This window comes from Salvelinus sp. IW2-2015, linkage group LG24, assembly GCF_002910315.2.
Source record: "Salvelinus sp. IW2-2015 linkage group LG24, ASM291031v2, whole genome shotgun sequence".
In the NCBI taxonomy this organism is placed as follows: Eukaryota; Metazoa; Chordata; class Actinopteri; order Salmoniformes; family Salmonidae; genus Salvelinus; species Salvelinus sp. IW2-2015.
This window is the reverse complement of record NC_036864.1, coordinates 7,468,763-7,494,331: the sequence shown is the minus strand read 5'-3', so window position 1 is coordinate 7,494,331 and position 25,569 is coordinate 7,468,763. Positions and strand designations below refer to the sequence as shown.

General features: G+C 44.0%; 2 protein-coding genes across 4 annotated transcripts in view; both read right to left on the bottom strand.

The window, feature by feature from the left end:
• The window catches only part of LOC111951352 (uncharacterized), a 52,680-nt gene extending 45,585 nt beyond the window's left edge, over positions 1-7,095 (bottom strand). For all 3 annotated transcript variants that reach the window (XM_070434775.1, XM_070434777.1, XM_070434776.1), the window contains exons 1-2: positions 6,864-7,095; positions 92-5,685 (exon numbers count right to left, since the gene is read on the bottom strand). In XM_070434775.1, the coding sequence (XP_070290876.1) occupies positions 92-5,651 (5,560 nt within the window). In that variant the 5' untranslated portion in view covers positions 5,652-5,685; positions 6,864-7,095. The remainder of the gene's footprint in view (positions 1-91; positions 5,686-6,863) is intronic.
• A 40-nt stretch (positions 7,096-7,135) lies between these two features.
• Positions 7,136-25,569, bottom strand: part of ttll12 (tubulin tyrosine ligase-like family, member 12) — a 39,731-nt gene continuing 21,297 nt past the window's right edge. Inside the window, 13 exon segments of the mRNA XM_070434714.1 lie at positions 7,136-7,693; positions 10,583-10,721; positions 13,917-13,985; positions 14,205-14,286; positions 18,131-18,282; positions 21,197-21,238; positions 21,421-21,516; positions 21,591-21,635; positions 21,637-21,665; positions 21,668-21,783; positions 23,541-23,657; positions 23,742-23,818; positions 24,327-24,460. Of these exon segments, the coding sequence (XP_070290815.1) occupies positions 7,542-7,693; positions 10,583-10,721; positions 13,917-13,985; positions 14,205-14,286; positions 18,131-18,282; positions 21,197-21,238; positions 21,421-21,516; positions 21,591-21,635; positions 21,637-21,665; positions 21,668-21,783; positions 23,541-23,657; positions 23,742-23,818; positions 24,327-24,460 (1,250 nt within the window). The 3' untranslated portion in view covers positions 7,136-7,541.

Sequence of the window (25,569 nt, the reverse complement as noted above, 5' to 3'; positions counted from 1 at the left end):
TCATGTCAATGCTAGCTATACATATTACACAAAAACTTGAGGGAATACATGCCATTTTCTTTAGCCAGTGGCTTGTGATTGGTGTCCTTACCCGAGTGTCTGAAGTCTTTTGGAGGTTCATGATTGAGAGACTTCGTCCAATGCTTTGCCTGACGAACACTCTTCATGAAAATGTCAGCAGGTTCCTGCATTTGCCACTTCCTTTTGAAGCGCTTTTCACATGCACCACTTTGTCCAGGCTTCAGCTCCCCTATATCTTGCCGCTTCTCTTCCCTAACGGGGGGCTGTTCATTCGTGTTCTGGCAGTTCACAGGAACATCTTCCTCTTCATCATCAGAACGCGGTGCATCTTCCGGATCTGTGTAAGACCTGTTGAACATGATGTCAGTTTCATATTCACAGGGATTGAAGTAGTGCACCTTCCTTGGATTCAATAGAAATCTGATGTTCCGCTTGGGTTTCGTCGGAGCATCGACACGTTTTAGAATGGGTCGGATGATCCTGGTCTCCGAGCTGGACCTGGGACTGGCCTGTTGACCTTCCACTTCCTCTGGAGGACACCCTGATCGCCTGCGAGTCCGGGGGGTTGGAGTCTGGACATAGCTACTCTCCCAATCATAGAACACCTGTTGCTTCGCAGAGACTTTCGCCCCAAAATCCACACTGTCATGTGACGGTGACACCATGGCCGGATTAGGGCAAGCATGACTACCTGGGCTGTAACCATTGGGCCTGGCAGGCTTGATAAAAGGTTTGGGCTTGTGTGCCACTCTTGCAGGTTTGTCCAGCGTTTGTGATTCAGGTGAAGCACTGGGAGATGTCTCTTTCCTGTTCTCTCTCTCATGCCAATCCTTTGAAACCTCTGGAGTCCWCGGAAGCTTCGGAATACTTGGCAGCGAGTCATTCTTACACTCACTTTTTAAAAACCTTCCTTTCTCACTTCCATTCAACACCTTCGGAATCTTTGTCAAATTCTGTTGGGATTTCAAGTCGCTCTGTGCCTTACGTTTTAGTTTCTTGGAAAAGTCAGGATGCTTAGAAACCTTTACCCCTAAAACCCCAGGCTCTCCTCTATCTGCCACCAACTTCTGGCTTGGTGGGGAACCTTCCACTCTCTTACGGTTTTGTGGAGAACCTTCCTCCCTTTTCCGGCTTGGTGGAGAACCTTTCCTGACAAGATTTTTGGGCAAGGACAGCTTTTCCAGTCTGATTTTTAAGCATTGAATTGTTTGCTTTTGTTTGCCGCCATTCCTCTGCCTCTCTTTGACAACAGGAGACACCGACTTTGCAGGGGAGCGGTGTCTGCTAATTTTGTTCTGGGCTTTAGTCTTTGGCATTCTGTGGACTTCAGGATGTTTTGAGGGTGAGGAGTTTATGGAAGGCTTTTTGGGGATGTTTATGGAGAGTTTGAGAGGAACGGTGGTAGTTGAGGATCCCTGCACATGGAGGGTTTTCACTCCAGGGCACGGGAGTGAGTTTCCACTGCCCCTCTCTCTGTCCACCAACTGGCACTGTAACTCTTTAGAATCAGAGTTCCTGCCTTCAGTTTCAGTTGAATTTTTCCTCTTCTGTGACATCCTGTCCCTACTTTGATTGTCCTCTCTCTCTTTCTCAGTTGAATTTCTCCTCTTCTGTGACATCCTGTCCCTACTTTGATTGTCCTCTCTCTCTTTCTCAGTTGAATGTCTCCTCTTCGGTGGCTTCTTGTCTCTGGATTGACAGCCCTCACGCTCTTTCGCAGTTGATGAACCCCTCTTCTTGTCTTTACATCGAGTTTCATCACTCTCAGTTGAATGTCTCCTCTTGTGTGACGCATGTGGCTTCATGTCCCTGCATTGATTATCCACAGTTGCCTTCAACCCAGAGCACTTAGCGGTTTGGGATGGTGACCTTCCCCTCTCTGCTCTCCCATGGCTTTTCTTGTGCTTTTGCCTGTCAGATGACGTTGGATGGAGGGTCTTCTCCTTTTCCATTTTTTGTTGTACTTTTTTCTTTGACTTGCAGGTTTTGTATTGGGTGACAAAGTAAGCAACTTTGTCATACTTTTCTWCAGGTGAACCACAGTCCTCTATAGGTGAACACCAGTTGTCTGCTATGATGTTAGCTCTTAACTTAGAGGGGTTTTCAACCTTGGGAAGTGGTAWTGTACTCGTCCTACAGTCTTGGTCCTTCTCTTGCCATCTTTCCYTATTCTCAGAACCAGGACTGACTTTGCTTTGGGTCGTACGTTCTTGGGCTGACTCACATGGTGCTTTGGCATCCGTTTCAGGCTCTGTCCTTTTAACATTAGAAGCATGAGCCTCAATCTGAGCATGTTGTTCATTATAGCTYTCCTCTGTCTCCTGATCTGAATCCTCACTTGTATCTGACCAGAAAAAAAAGTCARTGATCGGTATGACKCCTGTACATTGCTGCATTTCWMCCTSTGTCTTATTGTCACTGGATTGATTGTCATCCCCCTCTTCTTCAGTTGAATGCATCTGCTTCTTGTCCCTGCATTCATTGTCAACAGTCGCCTTCGCCCCAGAGTCATTAGGGACCTTTGTCTCCTGATCATTTGTATCTGACATGGTAAAGCAGTGAGCGATTGTTATGCATCTTGTACCCTGCTGCAATCCTTTCTCTCTCTGACAACTGGAGCATAGGCCCATTTCAAACCCATTGTCAGTTTCAATGATACAAGGACAGTAGCAGGACTTATCTAAGCTGCCACATTCTATATTCTCTATTTGCTTTGTCTGTGTCTTATCTTTGTTTTCAGAGCATGGATCAGGGGACGCGAGTTGGATGTCAGAGCCATTTTCTATCTGGCAAAACAGTTTCATGGCATCCTCAGATTTCAGGACGGTCAAATTCATTGGGGAAAGGGGTTCTGTGTCCAAGTCTGTTGTGAGGTCTATGACCGGTTTGAGGTCTGCGTCTGGTGCCTCTGTTTCCGCAAGCAGTTTCACAGCATCCTCTGGTGTGAGGACGGCCAAAATCATTGGGGAAAGGGTTTCCGTCTCGGAGTCTGCGTTTGTTGGGAGGTCTGAGTCTGTTGCTTCTGCTACAACAGGTTGTCGTGCAGGCAATTCCACAGTCTTCATCTTGCTGTGGAAGGTGTCATGTATCTGGACACCCCCAACCACGTTGGAACTCTCCTCTGCTTTATCTGGTATGAACCACAGAGACCAAGCTCTTCCAGAATCTTTGTCAATGTCATTCAGCTTCTCGTTGACATTTAACCATGATGACCTGTAACCCACTTGGGAACAGGTGTCAACATGTACTGGAATGGGAAACTTCTCGACCACTTCCCCCAGTGTTATACCACCGACTGCAAAGAGAAGCACTGCCTTCTCTGCCCATGCAGACACATCCTGCATGATTTTCTCATCCATTTTATCTTTTAAAGCTTCTAGCAGGTTAGAGGTATCCCCTACCCAATACCGCTCCAATATGGCCTCTAGACAACCATGCTTTGCCTCTGTGATTGTTAGTTGCTGCAGCGCACATAACTTGAACTGAACTTCAGCAATTGTGGACAAATCAGGAGTTCTCTCATCTGCAACATTAGAGCTACCTTCCACGATTGTCTGTGCACCACCGATGCATACAATATCAGTTGCCTGAGGGTTGGTGAGGACAAATGGTGAAGGTGATCTCTTGTCCATCTGTGTGATGACCTGAAGGACCTCATCATTGTCCTCTCCTGTAGATGCCATTGAACTTGTTGCAGATGCATCTACAGGTTTGTCATACTCCATAAGACTCTCGACTTGAACYGTCTCATTTAGGACAGATAGAGAACTTGCATCATCTTTAGCTCTTTCCCACAGGTTTTCCACCTGTTGTTCGTTGATGGACCAGGCCTGCAAAATCTTAAATGGCAGCTCATTGCCTGCATTCTCTGTCTCCATGGGCTCTGGGGATTGCTGTGGACCCATTGGAGGGACAATAGCCACGGGGGGTGGCGGAGCGGTGGCAACTGCCGTCAGGGTCATGTACCTGGGGGTGGACTTAATCTCCAGCCGTATAGTGGAGTCCTCAGCACTAAACCTCTCAGGGGGCCTCGCCTGGTAGTCTTTGGTGTTAAGATGTAGTTGTGTTTTGCCTGCTTGTAAAACRTCCATMTTCTCTGTGATGGAATGTTGGGACTGAGAGGGGTCTTGTGTTGAGTTATTCCCATTTACAGGTCCATTTTTAGATCTTAAACCACTCTGGGGCCGGTGCTGTATTTCCTTGAGTGAGATCTTATGTTTATGAGGAGGTTTTTCCTGAGGTGTCTCAGTGAGAGAAGAGGGAGCATGTTGCTGTTCAGGGGTGGTAGAGGTCTGTTTGTGAGAAACCAGAGCAGCATTGCCAGGAAGATGATCTGTTTGTTGAGTTATGGCTTGGGAAGGAACACTAGGTCCTAGTATACCATGGGTGTCTGCATTTGTTACCTGGGCTGCTTTTAGGTCAACAACACCAGATTCTGTACCTCCCGTGGAACGGAAATCCGTAAAAACACACTGCTGTGCAGTCATAGTAAAGGTCTGCACAAGTGATGTAGAATCTCTCGCAGGACCTGTTGTATGTMCTGATGTGGWTTCACTGTGTTCGTTGTTGACCATAGGAACAGTTGGAGTGATGTTGGCGTTCTGAATGTCTGGAGAACTGTTGGTCATAGTTTGAAAAGGGTTGACATGCTTAGCCTGGAAGTCCAGCCTGGGAGACCTGCTGGAACGGACCCTAGAACGTCCACTAGAGCCACCCCTAGAACGTCCACTAGAGCCACCCCTAGAACGTCCACTAGAGNCACCCCTAGAACGTCCACTAGAGCCACCCCTAGAACGTCCACTAGAGCCACCCCTAGAACGTCCACTAGAGCCACCCCTAGAACGTCCACTAGAGTCACCCCTAGAACATCCACTAGAGTCACCCCTAGAACATCCACTAGAGTCACCCCTAGAACGTCCACTAGAGCCACCCCTAGAACGTCCACTAGAGTCACCCCTAGAACATCCCTTTGAGCATTCAGTAGAATAAACCCTGGAATAGGAATTAGAATGTCCCCTTGAATGTTCATTAAAATGTCCTCTAGCATGTCCATTAGAATGGGTGGGATCTAACATCTGCCATTTGCTTTCCAAGTAATGGAGATTATGATTCACTATCCGACCAACCATATAATCCCGGTCAGCTTTATGGTGATGGGTTATATCCTCATGCCCTCTTTCAACAATGAGTTGGGGCAAAAACTCATAGCTGGGGAAGTGGGGTTCATGCTTAGCCCATGTTTCTGTTCTCTCTCCACTGCGGTGTAAGGTTATATTAGAGGTTGACTGGCCTCTCAAGGGTCCATAGAGATTTGGCCAATCCCTTATGTTCTGACTCGGAGCCATTCTGTGATGGTCCTGATGATACTGAGGCGGCGGCTGGGTCTCTTGTGCCCCATGTCCACGGAAGTCCATTGGAGAGTTTTGTCTATGGGAGTTTTGTCTATGGGAGTGGGCCCGTATGGCAGCTTCTTTCTCATGGTTCAGCCACTGGCGTTCCTTTTCCTGTTGGGTGAGGTACTGTCTTTCACCAGCAGGGGGAGCACTTTCCCACTGAGCCATATTATGGCGGCTGTATCCATCACCATAGCTCCATTCTCTTGATCTGGCATTTTCACAGGCGTTATCCATGTTGTGTCAGTTCTATCCGTCCCAGCACATTGAACTGGGTAGCATTTCAAGTATAAAAAAAGGGAAATTATCCATCAACCAAGTTATTGATTTTTCTAACATTCACTGCAACATGTTTATGATATGTGACTGTAAGTACAGACATTATGGGCTGAAAGTTAGTCAGAGTGCAGCTCACAATCAACTAACACCATCAATATAGTACACGCTCATATAGGAGGAGCCTGTGCTCCACAAATAGCAGTCTCGGCAGGAGTAAAGTTCCACCTCAGGTTAGGTTGACCCCCCAGAGGAATCAGAGAGGGTGTTGATCCCTCCACATCTGTTTGGTATGTAATATCGGCATTGTTGATATCCAAGGCCCTTTCTCAGGATTAAACCAAGGTAACTTGTCTCAGGCTAATCATTATAATAACAATTGACCACACATCAACTGTCTCCAGCCTTGAAGTGATGCGGAGACGCAACCTTGAAGTGAATGAATCACACTGGTTAAACGGTTAACATAACAATGGAGCCTATTCATTCTTAGCTATGCAAACTTCCCTAGGGCAGCGTTTCTTAAAGTATTGGTCGGGTCGCGATGTGTCAGAGTAAATGTATAGTTATTATATTACTTACTGGAATTGATTTTTACCAGGTGCATCTGTGCTCTCGGGTTTAGTGCGCTCTCTGCTTAGCAGCGGTGCCTAGCTCAGTCTGCCAGCTTTGCGAGTGCGAGATGTCTGTGCGCTTCGTGGTTTAACGGATATTTTTCCGGCAGTTCTCTTTTAGATCACTCCTCCGCCCATGCAGCGTCTGTGCTGCAGGCGATAATCTTTCAGCCACTGACTTGTCAGTCACACTCGCCATCAATCACCGCTGTTATAGAATTGACTCAAGCTACCCACAAGTGCTGACTGAGCTCAATCGTCATGAAACGCAAATAGCGATGACTTTCTCTCTTGGTTTCCATACAAATTTTGAGAAATAACGACGAGCGCCCATAATGTGTTTTGTGCGTTGAAGAGCTTAGTAATGATTGCCGCTAAAATGTGTTACAAAGTGACACGCAAACACCTTGAAACGGTTACCCATGCGTTTGCTTGGATATCTCCTGGGGAATGAATACCCATACGTAAATCTTCTGCTTTTTTTGCACAAATATAACACTGTTCAACATAGAAAGCATTGTTGTTCATGTCAACCATTGGATTTTCCTTGCATACTTACAGAAAGTCTGCCCCGCTCCTCTCTCTTTCACATACGGCAGATCAGCTGAAAACATGGATATCCCCAACCGAGAGCTAGCAATCAACAACTCGCACTCTTCTTCTTCTGTGTGGTTTAACAGCATCCATCGTTATAGTGCATTATTGGCAAAAACACTCCTTCCTCTCTTCTGTTAGAACTTCTTGAAATGTATCTGCGGTCAGCGCGCGTGGCTGGTACTAGTATATTCAAGTTCCACGCCCCCAGAGTTTTCTTTGCTCCTTCGCAACTGATTGGCACTATTCTCTATTTTATTGAAGCAAATGACAAAAAACATAAAACCAATATTACAACAAGACAAATTAATCTACAGAAAAACGTTATAATTTCTCTGCGGTTTTAGGTTTTTGCAATAATTTATACTTTTTTAAATTCCTGCTATAAATTGACCGTTGATCAGCCGATCCTCTGGACCTCAGTAGTGACCCAATGCAGCCGATCCTCTGGACCTCAGTAGTGACCCAATGCAGCCGATCCTCTGGACCTCAGTAGTGACCCAATGCAGCCCACGGGGCAAAATGTATTTGGCACCTCTGGTCCAGACCATTACTCATGATCAATTACTACTAGAAAAACAAATTGTCCAAATGGACCTTTTCAACTGTGTAATATGGGTTCAAGGTCAGGGGTTAGAGGTCATCATGAGACCTGAGTGACAGGGCACTGATCAGCCTGATCCAGGAAGAGTGTTTGGAACATGTGGTCGTAGAAACCAGGGTGATGGAGGCAGGCCCGGGCGCAGTCTGGACTGAAGTTCACCTCCAGGATCTGAGGCTTCATCACACGTTCACCTGATCCAGGAACAGATCATAGAGGGTTAGATCATACACTGGATATTATTAGCAGAGGTTAATAATGGATTACATTTCAATGTAACTTATATTATATAACTAAAATATGAGGTTTATGAAGAAATACAAATTAAGTGTGAGAAATGTGATTAAGTATATGGGATTTAGTATACAATGGTCTACACTGGTAATACTCCACAATGGATTAACTATTGATTTATAGATGAACAGTGCCATTGTACCCATCCTCCTGGGTGGAAACTATCACTACGGGGAAACTCCCACTAAGATACATAGCAGTTTCCCTACACGCTGAGGTGTGAAAACTAAACCTCTGTCGGAATCAGTATGTGTTATAAATCACAAATTAACTGTTAAACCCAGCGGAGGTCGAACCCATGACCCTTGGCATTCCAAGCGCCATGCTCTACCAACTGAGCCACACAGGACCACAGTTTAAATAACAGAAGACAACTAACTACACTCTCACCCTCCTAACTGGTTGGGTCCTAAATTATTCATGCCCACTAAATTAAGTTGTAGTGTCATGACGTTGGCCTGGGGGTAGGTTTATGACAGTCATAAATACCTCTTTCCCCCTTTTTCTCTCTCCCTACTATAACTGATGTGACATAAGAAAACCCATTGGTTAACATAGAGATTCTGGGAACATCAGAAGTTGGGGGGGAAATTAACTATATTCTGGTAATCCGACCAATTGAACATATGCGGTGGTACTTAAGGTATATTATGTCAGTTCGGTTGCCCTCTGACACATTCTCATCAATGATAGAATGACAAACTCTACTGTGGAAAGTCTAAACGTCAGAGGTATCGGATTCACATGGAATTGTTGTTTAATTCAAATGTTTGAATATGAAATTATTTGTGAAGAGATGAAATGTAATTTTAGCTTCCAAATGAGAGATTTGGGTTTTCATAAGCTTGGCTTCTGTTCAACCAGGGGCCCGCCCCTGTGAAGAGACATGGGTTATAAACTTTTCAGACACACCCCTCTCCCTCCACTATAAAAGCCATTGACAAAAATATAACTTCCTGTTCCGGGTACATTTAGGATGACGATCCGATGTCAGAATGGTTCAGATAATAACTAAGCCAACATCAGCATGGACTTTGGTTGTAAATGGTATGAACTTTGAACTCGTATTCACTACAGAAGTGATACCTCCTAGCCGTTGAGTTGGCAACAGCTGCTACAAACGCAGGTTAGGAAGGACAGTCAGAGTATCCCGTCTACTACACACGACGTTACTCCAACGTATCCAGTGACCACCAGAGACATTCTTCAAAGGACAGAGGACTCGGGTTGGCGATACGGTCTTCCATCTACCACCAACCTACTGAAACGCAGCTCAGAGTAAATATTTATTGCATTTTCCTTCTTCAAATGGGCGGTAATTTAGAATGCATAAGATACTGTATTTACGATAACACAGCTTCGCCTATGTTCCAGTCTCCCGCTCTTTCACTAAAATCCCAGCCCTTTTCTTTGTGTAACAAGCTGTCATATCTATTCCTGTCTCTTATACACATCTAGATGTGTATAAGAGACAGGTATTTACGATAACACAGCTTCGCCTATGTTCCAGTCTCCCGCTCTTTCACTAAAATCCCAGCCCTTTTCTTTGTGTAACAAGCTGTCATATCTATTCTGCCCGCTAGGGACGTTTTCCTTTATGACGGCACTTTGTGATCAAGTTATGATTTAATTGTGTATGTGTGATTAGTTAGGTATTTAGTAAATAAATAATTAAACCCAATTTTGTATTGCTGATTCAACTTGTTAGCCAGGATTTACCACTTTCAGATGAGACTGAATAAAATGACGATTAATGTGACTGCTATGGATGTAAAATATTACTAAATCTTTAAGAGTTTATTCGGAAGATAACAGCTCTATAAATATTATTTYGTGGTGTCCCTCTCTAGTTAATTATATTTACATGATTAGTTCAATCAGGTAATATTAATTACGGAGAAATTATTTTATAGAATAGCATGTCATAGCAATTMATCTGGCATAGCCAAAGACACGACAGTAGCATCTGGGTGACCTCATCCCCATAAAGCAGAGCTTGGTATCCTAGGTGACCTTCCTGAGGCCGATAGCTGTAACTCAGCTATAGGCACATTCAAATGATAGTTTACTCTGTCCCAGAGGGTGGAGATGTTTTGACCAGGGCCTAGGCACTTGGAGAGCGAACAGAGATAAGATGAGTGGTTTGTCCTTCGGTTCTTCAGTAGATAGGTACAGACCTTCGAGGAACATGTCTATTAAACCTTTTAAAACGTGTTCACTTTATCTTTTTATCCAGCATTTTCCACACCTTGAATTTTTTTGTATTATTCCCAACAAGCCCCATTAGCCATACAGTTTTAGGTCTGTAAATGTAGGGACCCAACGAATAAAGAGTAACAACCTTACGCCAATGCATGTGTTACTTTACACAAAAATGTTTTATGCAGCTGCTGCTGGTCCTCCGCTGCTCCCCCTCCTTTCCTTACAACGGTGGTACCATCCATCACAGTACCATTCATCACAATGCTTACTACCATCACAGTACCATTCATCACAAGGCCTCATTTATCAATCACGCGTAAGCACAAATCTGTGTGTAAACCATGCGTGGGATCATTGCCACTCAGTGGGAGATTATCAATAAGAACGTGGACAATAACAGTTAGCCTATCTATTATTTGAGACTGTAGCCAGTTCAAGGCCAGACAAGCTGTCCTCCTGTTCCCAGTGTACACAGTTAGCCCATCTTATGAATGTGTGAGGAACTCAGTGAGGTATGTAGTGCTCTCACACGTAGAAGTACAGAAACATACACATGATAAGTACACATTAATACAGCCAGGCCTCACCTCTGTTCCCAGTGCCCCACTTGAGCATAAGGTCTACAGCGTAGATGGCCCGGGAGGAGGGGTAGGCACAGAAACCGTAGGGGGCCGGCCGGGACGAGGCTGCCTGGAAGAGCTCTGCAAATGCCTTGAACGCCTCTCTCTGAGAAGAGGAGAGAGGGGAGGGGTGAAGTGTGAGAAGGGGGTAGAGAGAAAGAGGAGGTAGGCGGAGAGGAGGAGGAGGTAGACAGAGAAGGATGAGAGGTGAAGATAAGGACAGAGAGAAAGAGAGAGGATGGGAGTAGAGAGAGAACAGTAACACAACTGTATTACCTACAGTGTCGGGGGTAATGCATTAAAGTTTCCAGTTTTATTAGTCGTTTGTACAGGATACACATTGTCTACACCGTCCAACTAAATGCTTACTTGCAGGTTCCTTCTTGACAATACAACAATAACAAATAACAAAAGAGTACGAACAAAGTAAATGGCAGTAGAATAGAACAAACATTTTAGCATAAGTATAATACAGGAAGGCACAATTTATAGTCCAATATTTACAATTGTTTTGGGTAAGGGGTGATTGGGGGCAGGTGTTAGATAAAGGTGTTAGATTACTTTTGTGATTAACGGAGTAAAATAATTCTCTCAAATTGGGTAATATTATGAGTTACTTTGTCAAACAACACGTATGTTACTTTCAGAATCATCTCTGTACCGGGAGTGTTTCCATGATCCGATCTCAACTCGTTTCCTCATTTAGTTCTYTAGCGAGCGGAGAAAGGCTGTTTGGAGAAATGTCATGACATCTGCTGTCCATAGAAATGTATAGATTGCGCACCTCCAATCTTTGCCATTGATTGCTTCTGAGATCGATTTAATTATTACTCTCGCTATTTCAACATATATTTTCCCCATTCTACTACGCTTGACAAGCAGTTCCCTTATTCCACCACTTGGCACTGTGCATACACATGGCTGTGTATACATTATCACACTCAAGCAAACATTCATATTGATATCATCACTTTGCGTGGAAATCCCATGCATGGTTTACACATAGATTTGTGCTCACGCATGATTGATAAATGACACCGCTGGGGTCTTTAGGTCACAGGGAATACACTTCTCCAAACAGACGTCCTTGAAAAAGCACACAATTTGCTGGAAGATATTGGGGATTTTCCAGTACATGTGTTATGCATCTTAGAGTAGTAAGCAGAATCCATGTGAATATGCAATGCTGGATCAGCACAGGCCTAACCATTCTGGGTCATGCCTGGTCTTGTGAAGACAAGACCATTGGACATACACATTAGTTAATCATTTATAGGCACCAGAAGACATACAGTGGGGAGAACAAGTATTTGATACACTGCCGATTTTGCAGGTTTTCCTACTTACAAAGCATGTAGAGGTCTGTAATTTTTATCATAGGTACTGTGAGAGACAGAATCTAAAACAAAAATCCAGAAAATCACATTGTATGATATTTAAGTAATTCATTTGCATTTTATTGCATGACATAAGTATTTGATACATCAGAAAAGCAGAACTTAATATTTGGTACAGAAACCTTTGTGTGCAATTACAGAGATCATGCGTTTCCTGTAGTTCTTGACCAGGTTTGCACACACTGCAGCAGGGATTTTGGCCCACTCCTCCATACAGAAATAGATTATTTCCCCAACTAACTAATCTCAACACTGATTATGTAACAGAGCTACAGAGTAAAGCCGAGTGTATGCTACACAATTGATCAGTTCTAGACACATTTTTGAGAAGGGAGAAAATCTGCCTATGTTGTTGCCTATACGGCCGGCACCGACACTCATTTAATGTGAGCGGGTCAGAGACCCAATGTGAGGGTTACCGATCTAGTCTTTGAGCAGTCCCAGACGACCTGATATTTTCAAACATTTTTGATTTTATCTGCACAAAATCTGCAATGCTCTTGTAGTGTGACAATTTTTGAGAACGATGTTCAGCAATAGCCAATGAGAGCTCACCAGAGAAGAAGCCAGTGAGATGATGTCGTTTCACATCACCCAGGAATGTGTAGACTCTGGGGCAGGAGCCATGACTACTACTAGTATGCGTTTGTATTTGCCTTTGTAGGAGCAAAACTCTTGACAATGATTACATTTCCAGTATCCGGACTGACCACTTTGAAGTATTGAGACAGAAACACATGTATAAGGGATAAAACATATGTGAGCTGAATATCTGCTGAGCTCAGGTAAATGGACAGAGCTAGATAAAGAGTTAAGCATTGGACTACAGTAAAAACAATGTCAGCAGAAAAGACATAGAATTCATCACAAGACATGTAGAAACTGAGTGTCAGCAGGAAAGGTATATGGAGCTGATAACCAGAAATGTAGAAATAGAATGTCAGCAGAAAATACAGAACTAATACTGGAAACAAGTATTATTTTTTGTATATTAACCAGGGCCCCGCCACCATTATAATCTAGACCGTAGCAGATGTGGGCGTTAACAAGCAAGAACTGAGACTGGAAGATAATGGTGGCGAAAGGTCAAGGGGAGTTATTATCCATATAGAGGGAGGTGACTGTTTTAAGGTGTTGTGGAAATATTGACTCAAATATTTGCCCCAATACCTAAACTTGTAAATTCAGTTAGACTTCATTACAAAGTAACAGAGCCGAGCAATTCCATGGAAGAACCGACTTTCTTATCACAGAGCTGTCTTTACAGTTTTCCCTCTTTACAGAACACATAAAGCAGGGGTGTAAAACTCATTCCACGGAGGGCCTAGTGTCTGCAGGTTTTTGTTTTTTCCTTTCAATAAAGCCCTAGACAACCAGGTGTGGGGAGTTCCTAACTAATTAGTGATGTTAATTCATCAATCAAGTACAAGGGAGGAGCGAAAACCCGCAGACACTCGGCCCCACGTGGAATGAGTTTGACACCTGTGACATAAAGTGTCAGATTGTTACAGCTCTGAAGTTCACAAGCAAATGTTACTCAATTCAAAATGTTGCCTAGATATTTCAACTGAATGTCTGACTGAAAACGTTTATGAGGCTGCTTTGAGCCACAGCTCGTTGTAGCGACATTAAATCACATTGTTTTTGCGAGACAGTGTGGTATCGACAATCCTCACAACCAAGTGAAGAATCTTGTAGTGTGACCCCCATTCTGTGCCACATCGTTTAGTGTGCGCACCACTACGTTGGTAACACGCCAACAAAAATACAGGAAAGACGGTCGTTTAATGTGAGGCTCAGCGATGTTAGGATGTTCAAAGTCACGTAGTGTCCACCCGGCTTAACTCACACAGACAGACAGACATACAGACAGACAAGTGAAAGATTAAAAAGTGTGTGTTTACCTCAACCTCTTTCCATGGATACTGAGGATACTGCTTTTCAAACATAGGTATGAATTCGTCGTAGTGAACCTGGGGCACACAGAGTATCAGATTTAGGGAATGAAGTCAGGTGGTGTGTGTTTGTTGTAGCTGTGTGTATGTTTTTGTGTTGCTGCCTTGTGTGCACGTGTTGTCTTTGACAAGTGTTTGTTTACGTTTCTGAGTGTGTGTGTGGATGCGTTTGTCCTTTTCAGGCGGGTGGCTTAGTCTGCTTTTGATGAATGCGGGGGTTTGCTTTGTCATCATTACCTGTTTGAGCTGGACCCCCTCTGCATAGTTCATGACAGTGAAGTGCTTCTCGTAGTCATCAAAGTGGTCCAGAGAGAAAGGCCTGTGTAGAACAGAGATGAGACCAGCATAAAGCCCCAGGCCTGTATTCACAAAGCGTCTCAGAATAGCAGTGCTGATCTCAGATCAGGTTCCTCTTCTATAAGGCAAAACAGATCCTAGATCAGCAGTCATATTCTGGAAGTCAACGCATCATAGGTGGCATTCATGGGTTGCAGCATTTGACATTCAAATTCTGCCCTCGCTTAAATCTTATGAGCCCCAACCCCCCCCAAGTCCTCACACATTCTAAAAGATGAGCGACAAACAGAGGCTCTATATGCAGTCTTGTGAGTGGAGCATGTTGATAAAGGGGGAAGTTGTGGTTAGCAAGGCAGCTGGTTTTACTTCTTAAACATTCTAGATAAAAAACAGGAAGTACCAGATCAACACGGAAGTGGTCGGATGTAGCAGATGCGAAGCCACAATACTTTTTTGCTAGTACAGACATGCTCCGGGATTCATCTGATAACATTGAGGGGTTAACCACAACAGTCAAGTGCATAGATGATGTCATCCCCACAGTGACTAAGAACGTATTCAAACCAAAAACCTTGGATTACAGGCAACATCTGCACCATGCTAAAGGATAGAGCTAACGCTGACAATTAACAGTACACAGACGCATACAAGAAATCCCACTATGACTGCCGACGAGACATCAAACATGCAAAAGGACAATATAGAAGGAAGGCGTTATTGGAGAAAATTCCAGTATATGTGTTATGTTTTTATAAGCTTCACTGTATGCATCTTAGAGGGTTTTACCACATGTAGAGGAAAGGTTACTGAAATTCATTACTTAGTCCAAAGAGTCCATTATAATGTATGTATGTGTCATGGTCACTGGACTAGAGGAAGGGTTACTAGGTTGAAAGTCATTGCTTAATCCCAAGAGGCCATTAGATCTGTCAGTGACCAACTATATGGGCACCAGTGGACACACCCACATTAGGAGTGTGTGTCCGAACTATTTTTTCATTAACACTGTGGTTTCGCCACCAATATAATTGATGCTTGGAAACTAAGGCCAGGAAGAGGGGTAATCAGATATTGTCAAGGTTACGCCACCAATATAATCTAAACACGGACCAACAAGGGGAGCAGATTAAAATGGGCGTAAACATAATGGAAGGAGACAAAGATAATGGTGGCGAGAAGCCAAGGGGTATAGATCATTTACACAAGAGGGAATGGCTATGAATATGATGCAAGGATCAAACTGTATAAAATAAATGTCCCGAGACTGGAAAATCAGTTGCTCTGCAGACCAGCTCGGCTCTATCGCTTTTGTAATAAAGTCTATCTTGATTCCACAAACTCGGAGGTGCTTTGCTTTTTTGAAGGAAACTTGAGGACAATTTTCCACAACAGTGGCAGGGCTTGCAGACTATAACAGATTACAAAAGTTAACCCAGCCATGAGCTGCCCAGCAATGCAGAACTCCCAAACGAGCTAAATGCCTTTTATGCTTGCTTAGAAGAATATAACACTGTGCCTTGCGTGAAAGCCCCTGCTTTTCCAGATGACTATGTGATCTCGCTCTTTGTGGCCGATGTGAACAAAATGTTTAAACAGGTTAACAATCAGACGGAATACCAGGGTGCATTCTCAAAGCATGCCCAGACCAGCTGGCAGGTGTCTCAGACATTATCAATCTTTCCTTGCCCCAGTCTGTAATACCAACAGGTTTCAAGCTGCTCACCATTGTCCTTGTTCCCAAGGTAACCTGCTTAAATGACTATTTTCCTGTAGCACTCAGATCTGTAATTATGATGTGCCTTGAAAAGGCTGGTCATGACAAACATCAACACGATCATCCCAGACACCCTAGACCCATTCCAATACCGCCCCAACAGATCCACCTGGACAAGATTGGAAATAATGTGAGAATGCTGTTTATAGACTACATCTCAGCATTCAACATAGTCCTCCAAGCTAGGGACCCTGGGACTGAATTCTTCCCTCTGCAACTCGATCCAGGACTTCCTGACGGGTCAGCCCCAGGTGGTGAGGGTAGGCAACAAACTAACATGGTCAAAGCACACCATGACAGTCGTGAAGCGGGCACGACAAAACCTATTCTCCCTCAGGAGACTGAAAAGATTTGTCATGGATCCTCAAAAAGTTATACAGCTGCACAATCGAGAGCATCTTGACTGGCTGGATCACCACTTGGTATGGCAATTGCACCGCCCTTGACCACAAAGCACTACAAAGGGTGGTGTGGACAGCCCAGTACATCACTGGAGCCAAGCTTCCTGCCATCCAGAACCTCTATATCAGGCGGTGTAATTGCCAAAGACTCCTGTCACCCAAGCCATTGAGTGTTCACTCTGCTACCGTCCGGCAAACAGTACGAGAAAATATGTGCACTGACACCACACCACACACAGTCACTCCCACACAAATCCCCCACACACATTCACTCATTCATTGCTGCAGCAACTCTTTTCTTTATTTTCCTCTTATCATTATCTATACTGATGCCTAGTCACTTTACCCTGCCTTCATGTACATATCTACCTCAAATACCTTATCATTATCTATCCTGATGCCTAGTCACTTTACCCTGGCTTCATGTACATATTCTACTCAAATACCTTATCATTATTATCCTGATGCCTAGTCCCTTTACCCTGCTTCATGTACAATATCACCTCAAATACTTATCATTATCTATGCTGATCGCTAGTCCTTTACCCTGCTTCATGTACATATCTACCTCAATACTTATCATTATCTATCTGATGCTAGTCACTTTACCCTGCCTTCATGTACATATCTACCTCAAATACCTTTATATTATCTATCCTGATGCCTAGTCACTTTACCCTGCCTTCATGTACATATCTACCTCAAATACCTTATCATTATCTATCTGATGCTAGTCACTTTACCCTGCCTTCATGTACATATCTACCTCAAATACCTTATTATTATCTATCCTGATGCCTAGTCACTTTACCCTGCCTTCATGTACATATCTACCTCAAATACTTATATTTATCTATCCTGATGCTAGTCACTTTACCTGCCTCATTACATATCTACCTCAAATACCTTATATTATCTATCCTGATGCCTAGTCACTTTACCTGCCTTCATGTACATATCTACCTCAAATACCTTATTATTATCTATCCTGATGCCTAGTCACTTTACCCTGCCTTCATGTACATATCTACCTCAAATACTTATTATTATCTATCCTGATGCCTAGTCACTTTACCTGCCTTCATGTAACATATTACCTCAAATATCCTTATTATTATCTATCCTGATCGCTAGTCACTTTACCTCTGCTTCATGTACTATATTACCTCAATACCTTATTATTATCTATCTGATGCCTGGTCACTTTACCTGCCTTCATGTACAATATTACTCAAATACCTTATTATTATCTATCCTGATGCCTAGTCACTGTTACCTGCCTTCATGTACATATCTACCTCAAATACCTTATTATTATCTATCCTGATGCCTAGTCACTTTACCCTGCCTTCATGTACATATCTACCTCATTATTATCTATCCTGATGTCTAGTCAGTACCATTGATCTGGTACTGGTACTCCCTGTATGTAGCTCCATTTGTGTGCATATTTTATATACTTTTACTCCGCATCGTTGGGAAAGGTTCGTAAACGAGCATTTCACTGTAAAGTCGACACCAGTTGTATTTGTCGCCTGTGATAAATAAAAGGTGATTTATTGGTTTCCTACTGGGAAGAAAGAAACCCAGTATGGACCAGCATTTTGTGGTGACCGCCAGCATGACAAACGTGGACAAACGAGTGTCGCAAGGAAGCGCCACTTCCTGCAGCAGTTGATGGGAAGTCTAACCTGTTGGCGAAGCGCAGCCAGAACACGTTGTAGGAGTAGAGGCGTAGAGGCTGAACGGAGCGCAGCAGCAGCACGTAGCGAATATCAAACTTCACCATCCCCACCTCCTCCCTCTCAAACAGCACTGGATCCTCCAGGTACTTACACACCACCTGGGAGACACACACACACACACACACACACACGTAGGCGTAAATACACACACCAACAAATAGGCTAGTCAACACACAACTTCATTTAAAAAGGCAACATCTAATTGCTGTGTTCACTTCATAATGTGATGTTTTGACTGGATGTGTATAGGCATTATGGTTCTCTCCGAGGTTTGCCTTTGGCTAACACCTGTGGTGGAAATTCTAACTAAAAGAAGAGACGAGATGATTTTAGCAAAAATGGAACAATTCGACAATCACTCAAATAGCTCAGAGTTGAAAATCCCAACGAACAGAGTTCTCTCTCCTTTTACAGAAAGTACATCCTCTTATCCGTGTGACAGTTAGCAGATGTGCAGAAACGGGGCCCGGGGAACAGAATTGTAAAAAGTAAATTAGCTCATCTGTGCAGATCAAGATAGCCGATATCGCCACCATTCCCTGTAATTCCCACATAGCTAAAATCCTGCCGATCGTAAACAGAGGTCACAAACCGCAGTCACACTTAAACGGCACATAAATCTGTACGCTCAGATTTATTACTAAGTCAAACAAGCAAAAAATACCAGCATATAACAATGGACAAGTACAAAAATTGCATAGTATGTCTAATTAAACAACATAGTATGTAATTCATCTCCTCCACATAMCAGTGTCTAAAGCCACGGTTCATCAACGGTGACTTGAAAACAGTTAGTGGCTGTGATAGGATAATTGAGGATGGATCAACATTGTAGTTACTCCACAATACTAACCTAATTGACACAATGAAAAGCAAGCATTTACAGAATAAAAATATTCCAAAACATGAATCCTGTTTGCAACAAGGCACTAAAGTAACCTAGTGGTTAGAGCGTTGGACTAGTAACAAAAAGGTTGCAAGATCGAATCCCCGAGCTGACTGATAAGGAAATTATATGTTTAAGGTAATGACTAGAGTATTCCACCCGGTCACTGTATAATTGAGTGAAATGTATCAGAATCATAAGACTAGAATTCTCTCATGTGTGTGCATAGGACAAATTAAGACTTTACTATTTAGCAATGTAGGCGAGAGTGTGTGCATAGGAAATAGTGACAGACAGCTTGTGACCACTGTGAAACTGATAATAGGAAGGGGAGAAACAGTTAGGCTTGCAGTAGATGATGTAACATGTTGCAGGATATGATAAGCAATGTATGTGTTGGAGAAGACTTGTAAATAGCATTGACAGTGTTAAAGAAGAGGGGCATTTATAAGGGGTATGGTATATGGTATGACCAAATGTGAGGTATAAAAGGCTATGTCCTTGTATGATTTTCAGAGCTCTCTGAATAAAGAACTTGCCTTTTGCAGACTTCTGGGACTTTGTCAAATTCTTCTATTAACCGGGGCCTTACAACCCCCGGGGAATTGGTCAAAGTATATAGTGAGTTTTGAGTTAATATCATTGGAACTAGAAATTCTCGTGACACTGACAAGGTAAAAATCTGTCATTCTGCCCCTGAACAAGGCAGTTAACCCACTGTTCCCCGGTAGGCCGTCATTGAAAATAAGAATTAGTTTAACTGACTTGCCTAGTTAAATAAAGGTTAAAAAAATATTTTTAAAAAGGAATACCAGAAAAAATTGTCCTGAATACAAAGTGATATTTCTATTACTCTATATTTCCGAGCACAGCGGTGGCTGCATCATGTTATGGCTATGCTTGTAATCATTAAGAACTGGGTTGTTTTTCAGGATAAAAAAAAGAAATGGAGTAGACCTAAGCACAGGCAAAATCCTAGAGGAAAACCTTATTCATTTACATTTACATTTACATTTAAGTCATTTAGCAGACGCTCTTATCCAGAGCGACTTACAAGTTATTCAGTCTGCTTTCCACCAGACACTGGGAGATTAATTCCCATTTCAGCAGGACAATAACCTAAAAACACAAGGCCAACTCTACACTGGAGTTGCTTACCAAAAAGAGACAGGAACATTCACTGAGTGGCCTAGTTACAGTTTTGACTTAAATCTACTTGTGAGCACTAAAGTGTGAGTAGTGCAAAGTGACATCATTTAAATGGCATTGGGAAAGAGATGGCTGCACTGGGTGCTAAGGGTTACAAGCATGTGTGAATGGTACGCTAATATGGCCTCAATTTGCCTTTTGTTGGCCCGGAGACCCCTCTGGGCTCTCTGTTGGTGATAGTGGGGTAGTGAGGGCTTAACGGCTTTGATCATGAGGCCATCTGGACCGGGTCTCAGAGGGGTTTAAGATAGGCCTGGAGTTTTGTGTTCAAAGACAGAGAAGACTGGTGTTAATATTTAAGTCTGATGTAAATAGATACAACTGCAGGGGGTTAAATTAGCATGCTTTTCCATAATTGTTCTTCCACATGACCATGGTGTGTGTGGCCTTGGGCGTGCTCGCTCTCTGTCTGATGTAGTCTAGGTTGTTGGTGGTGTGTGTGTTACCTTGGGTGTGCTCTCTCTCTGACTGATGTAGTCTAGGTTGTTGGGGGTGTGTGGGTTACCTGTGGGTGTGCCTCTCTCTCTGTCTGATGTAGTCTGGGTTGTTGGTGTGTTGGTTGTTACTTGGGTGCTCGCTCTCTCTCTGTCTGATGTAGTCAGGTTTGTTGGGTGTTGTTGTGTTACTTGGGCGTGCTCTCTCTCGTCTGTGATTAGTCTAGGTTGTTGGTGTGTGTGTGTTACCTTGGCTGTGCTCTCTCTCTGTCTGATGATGTAGTCTAGGGTTGTTGGTGGTGTGTGTGTTACCTTGGGTGTGCTCTCTCTCTGTCTGATGATGTAGTCTAGGTTGTTGTGTGTGTGTGTTACCTTGGTGTGCTCTCTCTCTGTCTGATGTAGTTCTAGGTGGTGTGTGTGGTGTTACTTGGGTGTGCTCTCTCTGTCTGATGTAGTCTAGGTGTTGTGGTGTGTGTGTGTTACCTTGGGTGTGCTCTCTCTCTGTCTGATGATGTAGTCTAGGTTGTTGTTGGTGTGTGTGTTGTGTACCTTGGGTTTGTCTCTGTCATGATGTAGTCTAGGTTGTTGGTGTGTGTGTGGTTACCGTTGGGTGTGCTCTCTCTCTGTCTGATGATGTAGTCTAGGTTGTTGGTGTGTGTGTGTGTTACCTTGGGTGTTGCTCTCTCTTGTCTGATGATGAGTCTAAGTTGTTGGTGATGTGTGGTCCAGCCCCGAGCCAGGTTCCAAGGCTTACAGATCCAATGATTGTCTTCTCCCCTGGAGCAGACACACACCCACAATGACTTTGATGAAAACGTATCACGGTAGTAAGTTATGTCCTATATGTAAGGGAGACATCTGTATTATCTGAGCTCACCTCCCTGTCTTGTTGGTAATGTCTGACAAACTGAGGCAGCTCAGTCTTGCAGGTTGAATGTCTCTGGCAGCCACTCGGCCCCCGGCCTCCCCGGGCCCTCCGCGACACGGCGGAGAGGCAGTCCTTCACTGTGACAACCGTCTCACAGGGAAACTGATTAGTCATAACGTGAGGACGCTCCTCGCTTAACTTCCTGTAGAGAGACGGACAGACTCCGTGTTTGAGGGAGACAGAGTCAGATTAGGATTATTATATTAGTTTGGTATTTTTCACACTAAGCTAGGATTGAGAGATCCTAGATGAGTAAATTATCAATAAATCACTTGTACTCTCATTAGTGGTGTCCTGAAGACCGATAGATTGAGGCCAGAGCCCTGAGAGACTTCTCACCACCCAAACAGTCTGGAGGCTTATCTCACCACCCAAAACAGCCTGAGCTTATCTCACCACCCAAACAGCCTTGGAGCTTATCTCACCACCCAAACAGCCTGGAGGCTTATCTCCACACCCAAACAGCTGGAGGCTTATCTCACCAACCAAAAAACAGCCTGGAGGCTTATCTCACCACCCAAAACAGCCTGGAGGCTTATCTCACCACCCAAACAGCCTGGAGGCTTATCTCACCACCCAAAAACAGCCTGAGCGTTATCTCACCACCCAAATACAGCCTGGAGGCTTATCTCACCACCCAAAAAAAAGCCTGGAGGCTTATCTCACCACCAAACAGCCTGGAGGCTTATCTCACCACCCAAACAGCCTGGAGGCCTTATCTCACCACCCAACAGCCTGGAGGCTTATCTCACCACCCAAAACAGCCTGGAGCTTTATCTCACCACCCAAACAGCCTGGAGGCTTATCTCACCACCCAAAACACCTGGAGCCTTATCTCACCACCCAAACAGCCTGGAGGCTTATCTCACCACCCAAACAGCCTGGAGCTTATCTCACCACCCAAACAGCCTGGAGCTTATCTCACCACCCAAAACAGCCTGGAGCTTATGCTCACCACCCAAATACAGCCTGGAGGCTTATCTCACACCCAAAAACAGCCGTGGAGGCTTATCTCACCACCCAAAACAGCCTGGAGGCTTATCTCACCACCACAACAGCCTGGAGCTTAATTCTCACCACCCAAACAGCCTGGGAGGCTATATCTCACCACCCAAACAGCCTGGAGGCTTATCTCACCACCCAAACAGCCCTGGAGGCTTATCTCACCACCCCAAACAGCCTGGAGGCTTATCTCACCACCCAAACAGCCTGGAGGCTTATCTCACCACCCAAAAACAGCCTGGAGGCCTTATCTCACCACCCAAACAGCCTGAGAGCTTATCTCACCACCCAAAACACTGGAGCTTATCTCACCACCCAAACAGCCTGGAGGCTTATCTCACCACCCCAAAACAGCCTGGAGGCTTATCTCACCACCCAAACAGCCTGGAGACTTATCTCACCACCCAAACAGCCTGGAGACTTATCTCACCACCCAAACAGCCTGGAGGCTTTGGTTAAAGTGCCTGTGGTGTGTGTCATTGAGACAGAGAGCAGCCATCTCTGTCCCAATGCACTATAAAATAACTAGAATTTGAAGCCTCTCATCATTTACATGTCACCTAACACTTCTTACTAAGGTGCTCACACTTGGAAGGCCACCAGCGTTACATGTGCGTCTGTGATGTCTGTGGTTGACATAAGATATGGGTTGTCGTGAAGTGAGCCCTGATCTTACTAAGACGACACTGCGGCTTCAGCCAAAAGCAACATACCCAGAGAGCACACCAAAAAGCCCACATCGAGTGAAACCCCAACATTAGTTGTAGAAGTGAACAGTAGCAGTTTTGGGAGTTTGACATGGCTTAATATGTCGGGTAGATTCTCATCGGGCGTCAGTGTGATTAAATGATGGAATAGTGTTTTGGGTACATGTTGAAAGAGTGTGTGTTTGTTCACCTGTAGTCTCTGATGTGGGAGAAGGTCCAAAGAATATCAGCCTCCTCTTCAGTCTCTGTGAACGTGAACCGTGGGTGATGGAGATTGTTTAGAACTTGTCCCATCTCTGTGAACACCCTGCAAGGCATGCACGCAAAGAGGTGTGTGAGCATGATTGTGTGTCACATCTCGGTAATGAAATCAAAATGGACTTGGACTGACTTGAGCACTTTGTCTTTGGGGACAGTATGGGGCCGAATGTCCAGAGGAAGAATCTCCTTGTTCTCCTGTGAAATGGTCTGAGGAGAGAAAGGCAGGGGGAGAAAGAGGTGTTGGCAGTTTAAAATGACACGCCAGTCTGCTTTTCACTCCATTTAACAAAAGGCACATCTCAATAACTCGTCCAGGTAAGTCATGACATGGCACAAGTGGGGGGGTGGGCCTTTACTTATTTGTTCTCTATTGCTCCTCAAGCAACAGATTTCCATCAGATCAACTCATTGAATGCCCTACTCCATGCAGGTTTGCAGTTGTYTAAAAAAACACTTGTTAACTTTTTTTTTGTTACCCTTTAGTGTGTGTACATTACTTATACTTGGGATATCGCTTTTCAACAGGATTTTTTTATTTTTTTTATCTTACATAACAATTCACTAGAGGACATATTTAACTGTAGTCAAATGAATGAAATGTTTAACCTCTGCAGGTTTCATGTGTAGACTTTTCACTTATGAACTTCAAGACATTGAGTGAGTCATTCATTGGCTGACTGTATTGACACTAGAAACATGTTCCCGGTCTCCCTACCTCATAGTAGAGATCAGAGGGTTCAGGGGTCAGAGTGCTGACCCCTTCCAAGTCAGCTGGTATCCATGGCAACAAGCGACATCTCCTCACCAGAGGGTTGCTCTCGCCATAAGCATAGTCCCGTGTCACTTCCTCTGGAAGAGAAACTTAGTTAAGAGAGAGACACTGGGGGGAAAAAAGGGTTATGGGGACATAGGGGGAAAACGCACGAGAGAAAGAGACTGACCGGTTCATCACACCTAGCCTATAGATTACGTGGACCATTTCTGGCCAGGTTTTGAAGGCATGTAAGTGTGAATACAGGCCTGGGGGAGGAGGGAAAGCTTTTTGTCACTGATGGCCAACTTCAATGGCATCTCCATATATTCAACACCAGTGAGAAGCCTGGAGTCCTACCGTACCACAGCTAAAGCACCTCCCCCAATGGTGTGTGTGTGTGTTGTTGGGTTCTAGTTTGAAATACTTGCTACACTAGAAGTATACATTCTTCATACAGGTATATGTATGAAGAATGTATATGGTGGAGTCAATGGAGGTTGGAGAAGAGCCATGTGCCTGGAAAGTTACTAAGGGAAARGGGAATAACATTGTTGTGGTCACTGATAAGGGTGAATTAGTGAGGAATGTGGGCTGAGGTCAGGTCAGATGAAAGGAGAAGGAACTGTTTCATTACACACATTACTTAAGTTCCTGCCTAGCAACAGAGATGTATTGGCTGTCTAGATGTGCAATGAGTTGACTCCACCCAATATGTGTACTTGTGTAAACATGACTGTCTTTTTCAGCTGTTTGAACCAGCGGGTGAATAAACTTGGTTTGGAGCTTTGACTAGTTGTCCGTTAGGTTCTAAATAAAGAGAGTAAAAACGAACAGTGGTAAACATTAGTTCAGAAACTTAATGTAGGTATTGTGATAAGCTGTAGACCACACTATCTACCTAGAGAGTTTATCTGTATTTTTCGTAGCTGTCTACATACCACCACAGACCAAGACTGGCACTAAAACTGCACTCAATGAGCTGTATACCGCCATGAGCAAACAGGAAAACGCTCATCCAGAGGCGGTGCTCCTGGTGGCCGGGGACTTTAATGCAGGGAARCTTAAATCTGTTTTACCTCATTTCTATCAGCATGTGAACAACAGACGACGCAATCGCAACCACACTGCACACTGCCCTAACCCATCTGGACAAGAGGAATACCCATGTGAGAATGCTGTTCATCGATTACAGCTCAGCATTTAA